Source organism: Stenella coeruleoalba (assembly GCF_951394435.1).
Source record: "Stenella coeruleoalba genome assembly, chromosome: 12".
NCBI lineage: Eukaryota > Metazoa > Chordata > Mammalia > Artiodactyla > Delphinidae > Stenella > Stenella coeruleoalba.
In genome coordinates this window covers 72,041,298-72,059,954 of record NC_137158.1, presented here as the reverse complement: position 1 = coordinate 72,059,954, position 18,657 = coordinate 72,041,298, and the positions used below count along the sequence as shown (strand labels likewise).

General features: G+C 34.8%; 1 protein-coding gene and 1 long non-coding RNA gene across 6 annotated transcripts in view; one reads left to right on the top strand and one right to left on the bottom strand.

The window, feature by feature from the left end:
• Window positions 1-18,657, bottom strand: part of ADGB (androglobin) — a gene marked incomplete at its 5' end in the record, with an annotated part of 169,423 nt that overhangs the window by 22,185 nt on the left and 128,581 nt on the right. For all 3 annotated transcript variants that reach the window (XM_079939320.1, XM_079939318.1, XM_079939319.1), the window contains 3 exons: window positions 2,015-2,126; window positions 4,201-4,397; window positions 12,214-12,398. In XM_079939320.1, the coding sequence (XP_079795446.1) occupies window positions 2,015-2,126; window positions 4,201-4,397; window positions 12,214-12,398 (494 nt within the window). The remainder of the gene's footprint in view (window positions 1-2,014; window positions 2,127-4,200; window positions 4,398-12,213; window positions 12,399-18,657) is intronic.
• LOC307195309 overlaps window positions 1-18,657 on the top strand; it is a 442,224-nt gene that overhangs the window by 385,158 nt on the left and 38,409 nt on the right. The window lies entirely within an intron of this gene.

Below are 18,657 nucleotides of genomic sequence, written 5' to 3'. Positions count from 1 at the left end.
CGAGAGTATATCTCAACCTTTACGATACGTTTTGGTGTGAGTTTTTCCATTTGCCTGATGTGTAGGAGGTAATCAGCTGTGTATCTGTTTCTATGGGAGGAGGTAAATTCAGGAGCATCCTGTGTCACCATCTTAAACCAGAATTCAGTTTTCAACTCTTTTGTGTAAATACTAAAGAGCACAGTTACTGGTTACGTAGTGTCAATGAAAAATTAATTAGTTGATCTAAGAAAGAAATGGAAAAGTTTTTCGAGTCAAATTGAGGATTATAACCCAGGAACAGCATTTCAGAAAGCTCTGAAAACTGTTCCACCCATTAGAAGTCAAGGCATAGTTATATAAGGTTTTTGAGACAGAGGGCTGTACATTAAATGATGAATTATTGACAGTTTACACAATCCAGATCTAAGTGTCATCTTGTCCCCTTACAAGATCAAGAAGGAATGTTATCCTTTAGGAGTTGTCTTGTTGATGCCAGGAGAATGTTGCTTTTTATGGTTGAGAAGGTATTTCTGCTGATGGGGGAGGTTTGGTAGATGTATAATGCAGATGCACAATGCACAGTAGAGGGGAGAGAGGAGACCAAAGGGCAGAGAACATTTTTTATGTTCACATATTTCTTGTCATGCCATACAATGTTAATTTTATTTCACAACAGTAAATGCATTTTTAGTTTCATAAGAAACCATGCACCTCATTGTTCACTGCAGCACTATTTACAATAGCCAGGTCATGGAAGCAACTTAAATGTCCATCGACAGATGAATGGTTAAAGAAGATGTGGCACATATATTCAATGGAATATTACTCAACCATAAAAAAGAATGAAATAATGCCATTTGCAGTGACATGGATGGACCTAGATATTGTCATACTGAGTGAAGTAAGTCAAAGATCATATGATATTGCTTATATGTGGAATCTAAAAAAATGATACAAATGAACCTATTTGCAAAATAGAAATAGAGTCACAGATATAGAAAACAAACTTATGGTTACCAAAGGGGAAAGGGGGTGGGGGTGGGGTAAATTGAGGGTTGGGAATTAACATATACACACTAGTATAGATAAAATAGATCATCAACAAAGACCTACCTACTGGATAGCACAGGGAACTCTACTCAAAACTCTGTAATGACCTATATGGGAATAGAATCTAAAAAAGAGTGGATATATGTATATGTATAACATTCACTTTGCTGTACAGCAGAAACTAACACAACATTGTAAATCAACTATACTCCAATAAAAATTAATTAAAAGAAAAGAAACCTTGAAACTTGTCTTCCAACTTGGCTGTACCATTTTGTATTCCCGCTATCAATGTATGAGAATTCCTGTTGCTCTGTATCCTCACCAGCTTTTGGTGTTGTAGTATGCTCTTTTGTATTGTATAATTTTATTTTAAAAATAATGTACATATGTTAATTTTTATGATTAGGCAATCTTGTTTAAAATTTGAAAAGAATATACATTGAAAATACTCATTCCTTCAGATTTAATTATTATACTGCATAATGTGATATAGTGCTTAGGAGTAGAGGCTATTTCAAATTTTTTTTTTAGTCTAAAGCATCAAACTATCATTTCCTTCTCAGGAATATTAAGAGTAGTTTACATTTTAAAAAATAAACCTGAATCTTCTTTCAGTAGGAGATTCTCCTTCTTTTAAATATTTTTAAAAACTTATCTTTAAAGTTATACTTTCCCCAAAACTTGGACAAACATAATTTTATAACTAGAAAAGTTTCCTGTACCTTTGTTTGATAATCATCTAGTAATCTTTACTAACTGGACAGATTTGTTTAAACTAGCCCTAAACAATCATATATTTTTGGTTTTTATAAACCAAACAGCAAGATTTTGAAACATGTAATCAATTAACAGAACAGGAAATGCCACTGGATTAAAGTACAAATTGTAAGCAATAAGGTTTTAATAATTACATGATAAATTTATTGTTAAATATTTCTAGAAGATATAAAACACATGAATAACATTTAGGGTGACATACCTTTGTTATCATTTTTCTCTAAGTCTTTTTGTGCTTGAACAAACATCAGTTGACTTTCAGTGAGAGGCCAACTGTTATACAACACCAAACACTGTATAATATACTTGTATACCTAGGAAATAAAATGCAATAAACAATAAAAATAAACATAGGATTTTAGGCACATAATAAATGCATATTTTCTGGATCACATAATAATACTTTAATTAGATACTGTCAGATGTTCTCCAAAATTCTATAATACCACAGTCTATAAAAGTTTATCCTCACAACCCCACAAATACTTACCATCATATATTCTAGTATTTATAACTTTTGCATTCATGTTTATAAATGAAATTTACTTATTTTACTTTTGCTACTTATCAGTTTTGGAATCAGAATTATATTAATCTCTTAGAAAGGATTGGAAGGTTTGTATTTTTTTTCTGTTTTCTAGAACAATTTACTCCTCAAAAGTCTGTTAGATCTATCCTGTAAAGCAGTTAGGCCTATAGCTTTTTGGAAAGGTAAAACTTTGATTATCTTTTCAGTTTTATTATTCTTATTTATTCTTATTATTTTATATTTTCTTTTTTTTTACTGGAGCAGGCATGCCATTCCTCCCCCAACTCCAGGAATTTTACATTTGAAACAATTTTTGTCAGTTTTAAATTGCTAGTATAGAGTTGTATATAATACTTAAACTTTTTTTAAAACCTGTTGTTTGCATTTATACCTCTATCCTAATTTTTTGTTCTGTATTTGATTTATTTATATTTTCTTTCTTTTTTTCTTACTTGATTAGTCTTACAAGAAGCATGTTTACTTTATTAATCATAAGAAAGCATAGGTTTTATTAATTTTCCTAAATTTTATTCCCTATTTCATTAATTTCTACTCTCATTTTTATTAAAACTTTTTCTTATTTTTGAGTTATTCTTTTACTCTTTTTCTAACCTTTTGTTTTAATAGCTTAGTTCATTTGTTTAATCATTCATACTTTCTGACGAATTAATTTGAAAGTCAACATTCCACTGAATGCTACTTTAGATGTGGCTTACAAATTTTGATTTGTAGTTTTTTATTTTTATGGAGTCCTTTGTATTTAATAGTTTCTTTTTTAATGATTTTTTTAAACTAAAGAATTATTTAGTATATTTCACTGTGTTTTCACATTTATGGGATTTTAAGCAGTTAATTACTAATTACTGTTGCATTATGTTCAGATAACATTTACACAGTATAGTTTGGTTTTTATTGAGGCTTCCTGTGTGTTCTATGAAAAAAGTATATTCTCTTTTATTAGGTGGAGTGTTCTATATAGATATCTAAAAGATTAAGCTTCTACTTAATACTTCATATCCTAATGATCAAATATATTGTTTTTCAGCTTGATCTACTTGTTTCTGAAAGATATGTGTTAAAATATTCAACTCAATTGTTAACTTATTTTTCTCTACAGCTCTAATAGTTTTGCTTTTTATTTATTGAGTCTAGGCAGTGAGGTGCCTATATGTCAGTTATGGTCATACTGCTTTATTTTTCCTTTTATTTTTATATAATATCCCCCATGAATCCTATGTATTGAGATATTAAAATATCATCACAGCTCTCTTTTGGTTGAAGTTTAAACTTTCTGTGCTATTTTGTTTAAAAGTGTCACCTTTAGACTACTTACAGTTGGATCTTATTTTTTATCTAACGTTAAAATTTTATCCTTCTAATTGATTAATAATCCATTTGCATTTATTTTAATTACTGCCATATTAGGATTTATTTTTGGCATTTTGTTTTTATTTCTTTTAATTAGTTAATTTATTTTCTTGGTTTTCAATGGATAAATCATGTTTTCTTTTGCTGCCTTAAATTATATGCATTGTCCTTTATTTCTTCAATTTAAGGCACATGCAAGTATGTTTTTCTTAATATATGAACTTTTCCAAAGTCTCATAACCACTAACTCATATATAATGTAAGATAATAACATCTACATTATAGGGTTAGTGTAAAAATTAAATTTGCCACATATTTTAAAATCTTGGCACAGAGAAAATTTTCAATAATTCTTCAATTCTGGTTATACACTAGTGGCACTACTTATAAAAAGTATTATACAGGAACAATTTTTAGGAAAATAATTGTTGCAATTTACGTTAAATTTTTATGAGCAGTACCATTAAATAGTTCTTTTAAATGTAAATTACCTGCTGTGGTGTGCTAGCAGTTTCTTCTATAGTGGGTACAGAGATAGTTTCCTCATCCAAAATAGGCTGACCAGTGTCTACTATTGCACTTCCAGGTCTTTTATAGGATTTATGACCTCCTGGGACAGATTTCTTCTTAACGTAAAATTCTTGCTCTTTCTTGAATGAAGCATGAGTTGAAAGAACTTGCTTGCTAGCTGAATATGAGAAATATTAGGATTAAGTTAAGATATGTGGAATGCATAGTTATTACTGACTGTGTTATTTAGTTATATCCTTATAGAACACTCAAAGGGACAGGTCAATTTGTTTTGTTTTAATGAGATAAAAACCAACATCACTGGCTTCTTGAAAATATTCTGGTCTTAAAGAAACTTAGTGTAATGGTATATGACTTGCATAGAGCAATGCATATTCTGAGCCACCACTGATTGATAAAAGATTATACAACAATTCAACAATTTCTCATTCATTCTGTGCCGCTCGAATGACAATAAGCTAATACCACACACTCTGACTTCTTCAGCGTTTAATACTATGTGTGTGTATGTTACTGTAATTTTTAATTTTTACAGTCATTATTTCTTAATTAACAGATAATATAAATACCATTGGAAGGGATACAAATAGATATGTGCTGGATGTTAATTAATTCATCAAACATGTATTGAGGAAACATAAGTGAAGCACACAGGGAAATTTGGATTCCAACCATGACAGAATAATGGGCATTGGATTTATTTTTATACCATAAAAATGATAAATTTGGACAAAATGCATAAAACAACTGCTTTAAGCCGGAGGACAATAGACAGCCCAGGACTGTGATCCTTGAGAGAAGGGCAATATTCAAGATGATCTCTCCACTTTCCCACATTTCTGCCCGTGAAGATCTTCTCACCCATGGCACAGGGAAATAGAGTTCAAACAGTGAACAGCTGTGTTGTCAGATTTAGGAAGCAAAGATTGGAATTTGAGGCTCCTGAGACAATTAGAATTTGTGAGGCAGGGTACCAGAAAGCAGGCATCGGAGCAGCAAAGGAACTCACAAATATGCATAGGGGTCTACTTGAGTCTTTAGCTGAATTTTAAACTTCGTTTGTACAAATACCTAACGATGCCTGGTAGACATTACTGGAAGATTGTGAGTTTAATGGAGATTCTGAAGGTTGCAGTGTTGAGTTGAGAGACATTGGAGTTCTGCCAAAATGAAGAAAATTTAATGAAAACACAGAGCATTCAGCTGAAACTCAAGAAAGGGTATTCTTTAGAGCTACCCTAGCCCTGGAGTAATGGAAACTCTAGACCTGACTTAAGAAAGCTTAGAACAAAGTTTTGATAGGATTAAGCTAAACTGTCAGTAAACTGTCTGCCAGAACAAAATTCAACACTCTTTTGATGAAGACAGCATAATCTAGAGTCTTGGTAACGTAGCAAATACAATGGACAGTGCACAATGTAACCAACAGAAAAAAGTCAATAGAAATACCCTTAGAGCTGACACAGATGTTGGACTTAGCAAACAAGGACTTTAAAATAGTGATTAAAAATGTGTTTAAGGATTTAAGGGAAAAGGTTGACATAATGAAAGAACAAATGGTGAATATTAACAGGGAAATGAACTATATAAAAAATAAAAAGAAATTCTAGAGTTGACTATAACTGAAATGAGACATTCCTGGATGGACTTAAACATTGTCAAATTTAGAAGAAAAGATTAGTAAACTTGAAAAAAAGCAATAGAGATGATCTAAATGGAAGCAAAGAATAAAGAAAAAAAACTGAACAGAGGCTAAGTGACCTATGGTACAATGCTGTAGTGGGTGGAATAGTGACCCCCCCCCCAAGACATATGTCCACCTAGAACCTCAGTATGTAACCTCATTTGACAAAAGGGTGTTTGCAGCTATAATTAAGGTAAGGATTCCACCATGAGATCAACCTGGATTAAAGAGGACCCTAGATCCTATGATGAGCATCCTTAAAAGAGAAAAGGAGAAGACACAGATACACAGAATGAAAGTCATGTGAAGACAGGGGCAGACATTGGCACAGATATGCTCTCACAAGCCAAGAAATGCCAGGAGCCAACAATGGTTAGAAGAGGCAAGGAAGGATTCTCTCATAGAGGCTTTGATGGAGATATGGCTCTGATAACACCTTGATTTTGGACTTCTGCCTTCCAGAACTGTGAGAGAATACATCTTTGTTGTTTCAAGCCACCCAGTGTGTGGTAAATTGCTACAGCAGCCCTAGTAAATGAATATAGCTATCAAATGATAAAATTTATGTGTATTCTTAGTCCTAAATGGACTCAATTCTCCGCTCCTCCAAATTCTTATTTCATATTGAAAAGGAATATCCTTGGGCTGCAATGACAACTCAAACACTGTTTCCAGGGTCAATAAGAGAGAAGAAAAAGAGCCCTGCCTTGTTTGCATTTATTTTAGAAAGGAAAAAAAGGAAAAGTATCAATATTAGACAGAAAATAGGTAAAAGTTCTTTTTAGTAATTTGCTTATATACTTGAGATAATCAGCATAAACAATATTGGGAAAAATGAGAGATCAGGAAGAGTACCAGCCACCAAATAGTTAGGTAAAGGTCAGCTAGAAGATATAATAAATTTTAAAACAAAACATGATGACAGAATTCAGAAAAAGCATATTTATCAAAATAAATGTAAATGGAGGGGCTTCCCTGGTGGCGCAGTTGTTGAGAATCTGCCTGCTAATGCAGGGGACATGGGTTCGAGCCCTGGTCTGGGAGGATCCCATATGCCACAGAGCAACTAGGCCTGTGAGCCACAACTACTGAGCCTGCGCGTCTGGAGCCTGTGCTCCACAACAAGAGAGGCCGCGATAGAGGCCCGTGCACTGTGATGAAGAATGGCCTCCGCTTGCCACAACTAGAGAAAGCCCTTGCACAGAAACGAAGACCCAACACAGCAAAAAACTCCTACCCCCAACATCTTCTAAAAAAAAAAAAAAAAAAAGAGAAAAATGTAAATGGATTATATTACTCTATTTCAGAGACTAGAGTCTTTGATTGAGTGGAAAAAAATACCCATTTATAACACAAAGGTTGAAAAACTAAATGCATGAACCAAAATGAACATGCAAATGATAACAAATGGAAGAACAAGTGTTAATGTCAGACAATCTATTAAAGTTGAAAAAAGACTGCTTTACATTCATTTTAAAAATACAACATATCAATAAATATAAAGCAAATGTAGAACTTTATGCAACTAGCAATGTAATATAGAAATATGTAAAATGAAAAATATTAGAGATAGATTTTTACTTTTTCAGAAATTTACAAGCCAATAAGATGAAACGTAAATGACAATTTAAATTTTTAGATATTTCAGCTACCAAGTTTTATTTTATATATATATGTACATATATAAGTGTACAGAGAGTGTGTGTGTGTGTGTATTTAGACATCAAATTATTTACCTTCAAAACAGAGCATGTGTTCTTCATAAACCTAAGTGTGACACTAACCAAAACTGATTTGAATTACACCACAGTAAAAACATCTACGCAATCCTCAAAATAGAAAATATACAGCCACACTTTCTAACTCCAAAAAATTAATTAAGATGTTAACAAGAAAAGACTAGCCAAAAGAGTTATTTGGAAATTGTAAAAATATTATAAATGTTAAAAGTTAAAGAGAAAATATGATCTAACAAACTAAATAAAACAGTATATTCTAAACATAGGAATTTATTAAAATATTATAGACAAATACATTTTATTTCAAGAATGATTCCAAATTAAAAATTAATTTATGAAATTCAAAGGGATAACATTTGATGATTTCTATAAACAACAATAAAGTAATTAATAAAGTTCCAAACCCATCCCATATTAAAATTCTAAGCTGTCAGTAGAAAAACTTTCTTAAATGTTAAAAAGGGCAATTATTAGAAGTCAACAACAAACATAATACTTAAATGTTATAAGCCTTTCTATTTAAGAAAAGGAAATATATCATCATCACTCTTATTTAACATAGGTTTGGAGATTCCCAACCAATGCCAAATAAAAAGTTAGACTTTTAAGAAGAAATACCCGTTACCAAAATTGGTAAAATCATAGTTTTGTTTAAAATGAGAATGCAAAAATAGACAATGGAGGCATAAAAGCTAAAATACTAACAGTATTTTTTCTGCATGATTACAAGGGATTTCTTGTTGCATTGTTCAAATTTTCTATTTTTCAAATTTTCTACATTGGACATGTGTTATTTTTATACTCAGAATCAAGTTCTTAAAATAACTGAATAGGGCTTCCCTGGTGGCACAGTGTTTAAGAGTCCACCTGCCGATGCAGGGGACACGGGTTCGTGCCCTGGGCAGGGAAGATCCCACATGCTGCAGAGTGGCTGTGCCCGTGAGCCATGGCCGCTGAGCCTGCGTGTCTGGAGCCTGTGCTCCGCAACGGGAGAGGCCACAACAGTGAGAGGCCCATGTACCATAAAAACAAAAAACAAAAAACTGAATATATCTCAGAGTATCACTGTTGTCCATTATTTCAGAAATAATTTGTTTATTAAAGCTCCTGTGTAGCCAGACTCATCAAGAAAAAAAGGGAGAAGACTCAAATCAATAGAATTAGAAATGAAAAAGGAGAAGTAACAACTGACACTGCAGAAATACAAAAGATCATGACAGGTTACTACAAGCAACTCTATGCCAATAAAATGGACAACCTGGAAGAAATGGACAAATTCTTAGAAATGCACAACCTGCCAAGACTGAATCAGGAAGAAATAGGAAATATGAACAGACCAATCACAAGCATTGAAATTGAAACTGTGATTAAAAATCTTCCAACAAACAAAAGCCCAGGACCAGATGGCTTCACAGGCGAATTCTATCAAACATTTAGAGAAGAGCTAACACCTATCCTTCTCAAACTCTTCCAAAATATAGCAGAGGGAGGAACACTCCCAAATTCATTCTACGAGGCCACCATCACCTTGATATCAAAACCAGACAAGGATGTCACAAAGAAAGAAAACTACAGGCCAATATCACTGATGAACATAGATGCAAAAATCCTCAACAAAATACTAGCAAACAGAATCCAAGAGCACATTAAAAGGATCATACACCATGATCAAGTGGGGTTTATTCCAGGAATGCAAGGATTCTTCAATATACGCAAATCAATCAATGTGATAAACCATATTAACAAATTGAAGGAGAAAAACCATATGATCATCTCAATAGATGCAGAGAAAGCTTTTGACAAAATTCAACACCGATTTATGATAAAAACCCTGCAGAAAGTAGGCATACAGGGAACTTTCCTGAACATAATAAAGGCCATATATGACAAACCCACAGCCAACATCATCCTCAATGGTGAAAAACTGAAAGCATTTCCACTAAGATCAGGAACAAGACAAGGTTGCCCACTCTCACCACTCTTATTCAACATAGTTTTGGCAGTTTTAGCCACAGCAATCAGAGAAGAAAAGGAAATAAAAGGAATCCAAATCGGAAAGAAGAAGTAAAGCTGTCACTGTTTGCAGATGACATATGATACTATACATAGAGAATCCTAAAGATGTGACAAGAAAACTACTACAGCTAAAATGAATTTGGTAAAGTAGCAGGATACAAAATTAATACACAGAAATCTCTGGCATTCCTATACACTAATGATGAAAAATCTGAAAGAGAAATCAAGAAAACACTCCCATTTACCATTGCAACAAAAAGAATAAAATATCTAGGTATAAACCTACCTAAGGAGACAAAAGACCTGTATGCAGAAAATTATAAGACACTGATGAAAGAAATTAAAGATGATACAAATAGGTGGAGAGATACACCATGTTCTTGGATTGGAAGAATCAACACTGTGAAAATGACTCTATTACCCAAAGCAACCTATACATTCGATGCAATCCCTATCAAACTACCACTGGCATTTTTCACAGAACTAAAAAAAAAATTTCACAATTTGTGTGGAAACACAAAAGACCCCGAATAGCCAAAGCAATCTTGAGAACGAAAAACGGAGCTGGAGGAATCCGGCTCCCTGACTTCAGACTATACTACAAAGCTACAGTAATCAAGACAGTATGGTACTGGCACAAAAACAGAAAGATAGATCAATGGAACAGGATAGAAAGCCCAGAGATAAACCCATGTACATATGGTCACCTTATCTTTGATAAAAGAGGCAGGAATGTACAGTGGAGAAAGGACAGCCTCTTCAATAAGTGGTGCTGGGAAAACTGGACAGGTACATGTAAAAGTATGAGATTGGATCATTCCCTAACACCATACACAAAACTAAGCTCAAAATGGATTAAAGACCTAAATGTAAGGCCAGAAAGTATCAAACTCTTAGAGGAAAACATAGGCAGAACACTCTATGACATAAATCACAGCAAGATCCTTTTTGACCCACCTCCTAGAGAAATGGAAATAAAAACAAAAATAAACAAATGGGACCTAATGAAACTTCAAAGCTTTTGCACAGCAAAGGAAACCATAAACAAGACCAAAAGACAACCCTCAGAATGGGAGAAAATATTTGCAAATGAAGCAACTGACAAAGGATTAATTTCCAAAATTTACAAGCAGCTCATGCAGCTCAATAACAAAAAAACAAACAACCCAATCCAAAAATGGGCAGAAGACCTAAATAGACATTTCTTCAAAGAAGATATACAGACTGCCAACAAACACATGAAAGAATGCTCAACATCATTAATCATTAGAGAAATGCAAATCAAAACTACAATGAGATATCATCTCACAATAGTCAGAATAGCCATCATCAAAAAATCTAGAAACAATAAATGCTGGAGAGGGTGTCGAGAAAAGGGAACACTCTTGCACTGCTGGTGGGAATGTGAATTGGTACAGCCACTATGGAGAACAGTATGGAGTTTCCTTAAAAAACTACAAATAGAACTACCATATGACCCAGCAATCCCACTACTGGGCATATACCCTGAGAAAACCATAATTCAAAAAGAGTCATGTACCAAAATGTTCATTGCAGCTCTATTTACAATAGCCCGGAGATGGAAACAACCTAAGTGCCCATCATCGGATGAATGGATATAGAAGATGTGGCACATATATACAATGGAATATTACTCAGCCATAAAAATAAATGAAATTGAGCTATTTGTAATGAGGTGGATAGACCTAGAGTCTGTCATACAGAGTGAAGTAAGTCAGAAAGAGAAAGACAAATACCGTATGCTAACACATATATATGGAATTTAAGAAAAAAAAAATGTCATGAAGAACCTAGGGGTAAGACAGGACTAAGGACACAGACCTACTAGAGAATGGACTTGAGGATATGGGGGGGCAGGAAGGGTGAGCTGTGACAAAGCAAGAGAGAAGCCTGAACATATATACACTACCAAACGTAAGGTAGATAGCTAGTGGGAAGCAGCCGCATAGCACAGGGAGATCAGCTCGGTGCTTTGTGACCGCCTGGAGGGGTGGGATGGGGGGGTGGGAGGGAGGGAGACGCAAGAGGGAAGAGATATGGGAACATATGTATATGTATAACTGATTCACTTTGTTATAAAGCAGAAACGAACACACCATTGTAAAGCAATTGTACCGCCATTAAAAAAAAAAAAAGCTCCTGTGACTATTACATTGCAAGTAATAACTTCAAAGTTTCTGTTAATTTTAATAAGTAGAATATTTTCTAAAAATAATTAATTGGGAATAAAAGTAAAAAATGTTTTCAAAGTAATAAAAATCTATTTCTTATTCAGAAGTCTAAGAAGGTTCAGGTAATAATTTTTAAAGCACAGTTATAACAAATCTATTGATCTTCAGAGACTAATTTGGCACACAAAAGCAATAGTTTTTAAAAAATATTTCCCATTATATCAAATTTTAGCAATTAAATGTTTACTTGCTATTTTATCTTAAAACATTTAGAAAGTCAGTTACATAAACATAAATATCTGTTTATGAATCTAAATAACCAATTCTAAAAGCCACACTTACACTGGGAGCTCAAGGCTTTCTCATTCCCCAAGAGGTTAATTGCTGGAATGATAACTTGGCCCTTCCCAGTGGAGCTCACGATAACTTCTTCATTTTCTAGGACCTGTAGCTTGATGAATGCATCTGGTTTGGATGTGCGTACCTGTATTGTAACAGGATGTGGTAATGCAACTTTAACTGAATACCTATAAAGAAAAACATTCACTTTTATAAACAAGTATGCTGGTCTTTCCTCCAAATAGCTAAAAGAAACTGTATCATTTGCTGATATGATAATCTACAAGTAAAACCACTTTATAAAGTCAGTTAAAATCCTGGAAATATTAGTGCTATTATAGACTTTGGCAAAAGATCCCAGTATGCTGTGGTAAAATGAAGTTAAATATCGGATGTTTATTATCATCATATCCCAAACAGGAAATGTAACGTTTTATTTAGATATAATAAGCACTCACTTATAAAACTTGATAGACTGCAAACTACTGCCACATCAAACCTTTCCATTACGCCCTCCTCTCTAGTGGGACAAAAAGCACAACCAGCAGTAGCTTTCAAAACCTCACTGTTAACAGCGTTTGTTAAATACTGTTAACAGTATTTTCTTTCACAAAAATACAGAGAAGTCAGAAGTAGTACCTGTCGCTTGTGCTCTCACCCTTTAACCAAGCCGGTTGGGAACCTCTTACAAAAAAGACTGGAAATGTGCAGTCTAATTCCTTCCCAACTCCTCCCTTAATGCAGTCTAAGAGGTTTCTTGTTTTGTTGAGGTTCTTTCCTACTTTAGGTGAATCTTTGCAAATGTTCAGGACCCTATAAAAACTTTCAATTTCTCTAGAAACTTGCTTTTCTATCTTCTCTCTTCCTTATCTTAAATTTCCCCACTTTATTTCTCCTTGATATTGGCTTTTGTACCTGTGCAGTTCTCACCCACTGAAAGACAGATCAAAACAAAACAAAAAACAAACCAAAAAAAAAAATCTTCCATCAACCCTGTTGACCAGTCTCGGCTCTATTTTATTCCCCAGCTAACAATCTAAGGAGAGTTGTCAACTTCCACTGTCCTTGGCTCATCACCTCCCACTCGCTCACAGCGCTCCACTCTGCCCCCAACCAAGGTGCTAAACTTGCTCTTGCCATGGTGTCAAGCACCTTGTCACCACCCTATAGAAACCTCAGTTCTCATCTTCCTGAACTGTTAGGAGAATCTGACAAAGTCGAATCAACCCTCATTTTCTCTTTCTTCAAAAACTTTTCTCCATGAGCATAATAACTTTTGTACCTCCTATTTCAGAGGTGCTACTTTTAGACTTCTCTCACACTGACATTCACTGATACATATCAGAGAATCTTAATATTCTGTCCTGGATCTGACTCTCTTTGTACAAACTTTCTTGGGCACTTCATGGGCAGAAACAGCATAATGAGTTCCAAATCTGTGTCTCCAGCCCGACTCCCCTATGCAGTATCCCTTGGACATTTCACTGGCCTACCATGTTTAACACCTAAAAATGACTTAGGACTTCCTTGGTGGCACAGTGGTTAAGAATCCGCCTGCCAATGCAGGGGACACGGGTTCGATCCCTGGTCCGGGAAGATCCCACATGCCACAGAGCAGCTAAGCCCATGCACCACAACTACTGAGCCTGCGCTCTAGCGCCCGTGAGCCACAACTACTGAAGCCTGCGCACTCTAGGGTCCTCTTGCTGCAACTACTGAGCCTATGTGCTGCAACTACTGAAGCCTGTGTGCCTAGAGCCTGTGCTCTGCAACAAGAGAAGCCACCTCAATGAGAAGCCCGCACACTGGAACGAAGAGTAGCCCCCGCTCACCGCAAATAGAGAAAGCCCGCACGCAGCAAGGAAGGCTCAGTGCAGCCAAAAAAATTTTAAAAAAAGAAAAAGAAAAAAAGAATTTATTGTCTTTCTGTTGCCCAACCAGCCAATGGGGTTCTCTTCCTGTAACCTCTAAGTAAATGACACTTACTGTCCAACAGTTCCCCAAGTCAAACCCCAATCAACCAACGCTCTCAATTTTACTTCCTTGGTACCTTAAAATCCTTTCTCGTTCCTCTAGATTCACTGTCACTGCCTGTTATGGGTTAAATTGTGTCCCCCTCAAAAACATGCTGGAGTCCTAACCCCCGGCCCCTCACAATGTCACCATTCTTAGAGAGATTATCTCCCAGAGATAATCAAGTTAAAATGAGGTCCTTATGAAAAGGGGAAGTTTGGAGACAGAGAGACACAGGGAGAATGGTGCGTGAAGAGGAACAGAAAGACCAGGGTGATAAATCTATGAGTCAAAGAATGCCAATGACTAGAACCCCCTAGAAGCTAGCAGAAAGCATGGAGTATCTTCTCCCTCTCAGCCCTCAGTAGGAATCAGTCCAGCTGGCACTTTGATCTCAGACTTGTGGCAGTCAGGATTTCTGTTGCGTAAGCTACCTACGTTGCCAGTTTGTGGGCCTTTGTTATGGCAGCCTTGGTAAACAAATACACTGACTTATTTCACTTGCCATGATCACACACCTGGGTTATTCTGCAACTTCTGCGTGGCTGGTTTCCCTGTCTCCAGTTATGTTTCCCTTCATCCATACAACACACTGCAGTCTTCCGAGTGAGCTTTTTTTCCTTTTTTTTCATGTTTTGTACCTTTTATGATTACATATAATTTCATAACAATAAGGTTCTAACATTTTTTCTGTTCTTAGAAATTATATTTAGAGTACTTTTTCAATTCATAGTTGCAGACATAATGTTTTAACACAGTCTATTAATGCCATTTTGCTTAAAATCCTCCAAAGCATCTCAGTGCCTCTATGGTAAAATCTGAATCTCTTCTTGCCTTGAGGCCCTTCAGGAAAGGGCCCTGCCAACCTCTGGATCTTACTTCTTGCTCTAGCACCCTAGAACCCCATTTTGCAAACAAAACAAAGATCATACTGAAAAGGTCATATTCTCTCTAATTTCTGAATTTTTACATGTGCTAGTCAAGCAGTTCTCTCCTCACCTTCCTCTCAACTCATCCTGACAGATTTAGGACCAGCTGCTGTGACTAACTTAGGTATTGGGTTCAATATCACTGAGTCTAATACTGGCCCTGCTGTGTGATACAATGGTTTCCTATCATAGTAGTTAAAATACTTTATCACAATTGTTATTTTTAGTTACTGGCACATTTCCTTCCTTCTCTCCTTTTTTTTTGCTTTCTTCTAATAGGCAGTATGCAAATATATTACAAGAAGCAGATAGATTAAAAAGAGAATTCTTCAACCCTTTTATTGCCCTCAGTTTATGTGCTTTTGTTTAGTATTTTCTCTAAAATTTTACCTGTATATAAAATATATAAACAACTATAAACATAAGAAAATATACTTGGAACACCATACACAAAGATAAACTCAAAATGGATTAAAGACCTAAATGTAAGGCCAGACACTATCAAACTCTTAGAGGAAAACATAGGCAGAACACGCTATGACATAAATCACAGCAAGATCCTTTTTGACCCACCTCCTAGAGAAATGGAAATAAAAACAAAAATAAACAAATGGGACCTAATGAAACTTCAAAGCTTTTGCACAGCAAAGGAAACCATAAACAAGACCAAAAGACAACCCTCAGAATGGGAGAAAATATTTGCAAATGAAGCAACTGACAAAGGATTAATCTCCAAAATTTACAAGCAGCTCATGCAGCTCAATATCAAAAAAAACAAACAACCCAATCCAAAAATGGGCAGAAGACCTCAAGACACTTCTCCAAAGAAGATATACAGATTGCCAACAAACACATGAAAGAATGCTCAACATCATTAATCATTAGAGAAATGCAAATCAAAACTACAATGAGATATCATCTCACACCGCTCAGAATGGCCATCATCAAAAAATCTAGAAACAATAAATGCTGGAGAGGGTGTGGAAAAAAGGGAACCCTCTTGCACTGTTGGTGGGAATGTAAATTGATACAGCCACTATGGAGAACAGTATGGAGTTTCCTTAAAAAACTAAAAATAGAACTACCATATGACCCAGCAATCCCACTACTGGGCATATACCCTGAGAAAACCATAATTCAAAAATAGTCATGTACCAAAATGTTCATTGCAGCTCTATTTACAATAGCCAGACATGGAAGCAACCTAAGTGTCCATCAACAGATGAGTGGATAAAGAAGATGTGGCACATATATACAATGGAATATTACTCAGCCATAAAAAGAAATGAAATTGAGTTATTTGTAGTGCAGTAGATGGACGTAGAGTCTGTCATACAGAGTGAAGTAAGTCAGAAAGAAAAAAACAAATACCGTATACTAACACATATATATGGAATCTAAGAAAAAAAATGTCATGAAGAACCTAGGGGCAAGACGGGAATAAAGACACAGACCTACTAGAGAATGGACTTGAGGATATGGGGAGGGGGAAGGGTAAGCTGTGACAAAGTGAGAGAATGGCATGGACATATATACACTACCAAATGTAAAATAGCTAGTGGGAAGCAGCCGCATAGCACAGGGAGGTCTGCTCAGTGCTTTGTGACCACCTAGAGGGGTGGCATAAGGAGGGTGGGAGGGAGGGAGACGCAAGAGGGAAGAGATATGGGAACATATATATGTAACTGATTCACTTTGTTATAAAGCAGAAACTAACACACCATTGTAAAGCAATTATACTCCAATAAAGATATTAGGAAAAAAAAAGAAAATATACTTGGGATATACTGTATATATTGTTCTGTAATTTAGTTTTGTTGTTGATTATCTTTCTTTGCAAAAAATGTGAGCATGTTTGTTAAAGGGAAAAAGGTTTTAAGGAGCAAATAAATATTAATTATAGAGAAAAATCAGCCAGAATACAATGAATTATTATTTGTGCCTATACTGTCAAAAAGACTTGGGTTTTACTTTTGAAAACCAATTTACCAATATGTATGGTTTCTTTAAAATATTTAATCTCCTTAAAACAATAAATCTTTAGACAATAATCAGAAATTTTCTTTAATATTTACAATAAAATATGCCCATCATATCTCTATTAATAGTATAGAAAAAGTAGAAAAGGAAATTTGTAACAACAGGGAATAACCAATAACCAAAAAACTTGTATATTCATATGAATAATTATTAGATAATCATGAAAAAGAGTTCACAAAATGTCTTAATGGTATTGGGAAATGTTAACACTATAATGTTAAGTAAAAAGTCAGATTATAAAACTTTAATTATGTTATGATTTTAATAATGTTAAACTGTGAATAGCAAAAACATTCTAAGAAAATACAATAGAATACTAACAATGATAGTTTCTAGGTTATGTGTGATTTTTATTTCCTTAATAACATATTTGCCAAACTTTCTGCATAGAAAAAATATATGAAAAGAGAAGACAAGTATTCTAACAACTCATTTAATGAACATTTAACAATATTTAATGAAGGCCAACTACGTGTCAGGCATATATCAATACGTCCTGTATTGATAAGACATGGTTCCTGCCTCCAATAAATGTTAATTCTCATGGAGGCGGATGTGAAATTAACCAGATAAAATTTGATATGTCACATTCTTAGAAAGAACCAAAGACTATAGAAACACGACCAGGACTAACTAGTTATATTTGGAGGTTTGGGTATAAAAGATTTGACTCTTGAAACTGATCCTTAAAAGTGATAAATTTTGCTAGGTGGAAAAATGGAGACAGAATATAACAAGATAAGAGGAAAGGCATAGGCAAGATAAAATCACATCACAAATATGTCAGGAGTTGGTCCATAGCTCCATCAAGAGAGTGCACAGTGTGTTGGGAGGCTGGGCAGGAGTGTTTGTGGTTTGGATTTTACTTTACAGCCAATGGAAATTTGTCCAAAATTTTAAAGACGGGAAATCACATCTTTAAATGTGTTTGTTAGATAACTACTCTGGTAGTAAAGGATGGATATGTAAATGAATAAGGTGAGAGAGACAGAGAAATAGTTAAAAATGAAGAGTGAATATAATGGAGACATGGACACAGCATTTTTATAGACAAAATGTAATGAGGCCCTGAAGTAGTGGAGGACATTGAGAATAAAGAGGAGGGCATAGAGATGAGAGGTATGAGGGAATGAGAATCAGAAGGGCTGATTAATGAAAGAGAGTGGAGTCCATGATGAGACTATTTATGGAGAATATATAAATATGTATGAAAAGAAGGATGAGTTGGCAGATAAGGAGAAACCTACACAAGAGAAGAGTTAGAGATGGAACAGAACGAGGAGAGAGTAAAAAGAGGAAAGAGTGTTAGGATGTTCAATGAAAGTCAAATACGATGAGGACTAAGAAACCATTATGTGCAACATAGGCTTGATCTTATATAACATTTATATAATCACATTACTCTCTATGTTGTTTCCAAAAGAGTATAAAAGTGAAGTTCAAAATTCACCCAGGATTTTACAGA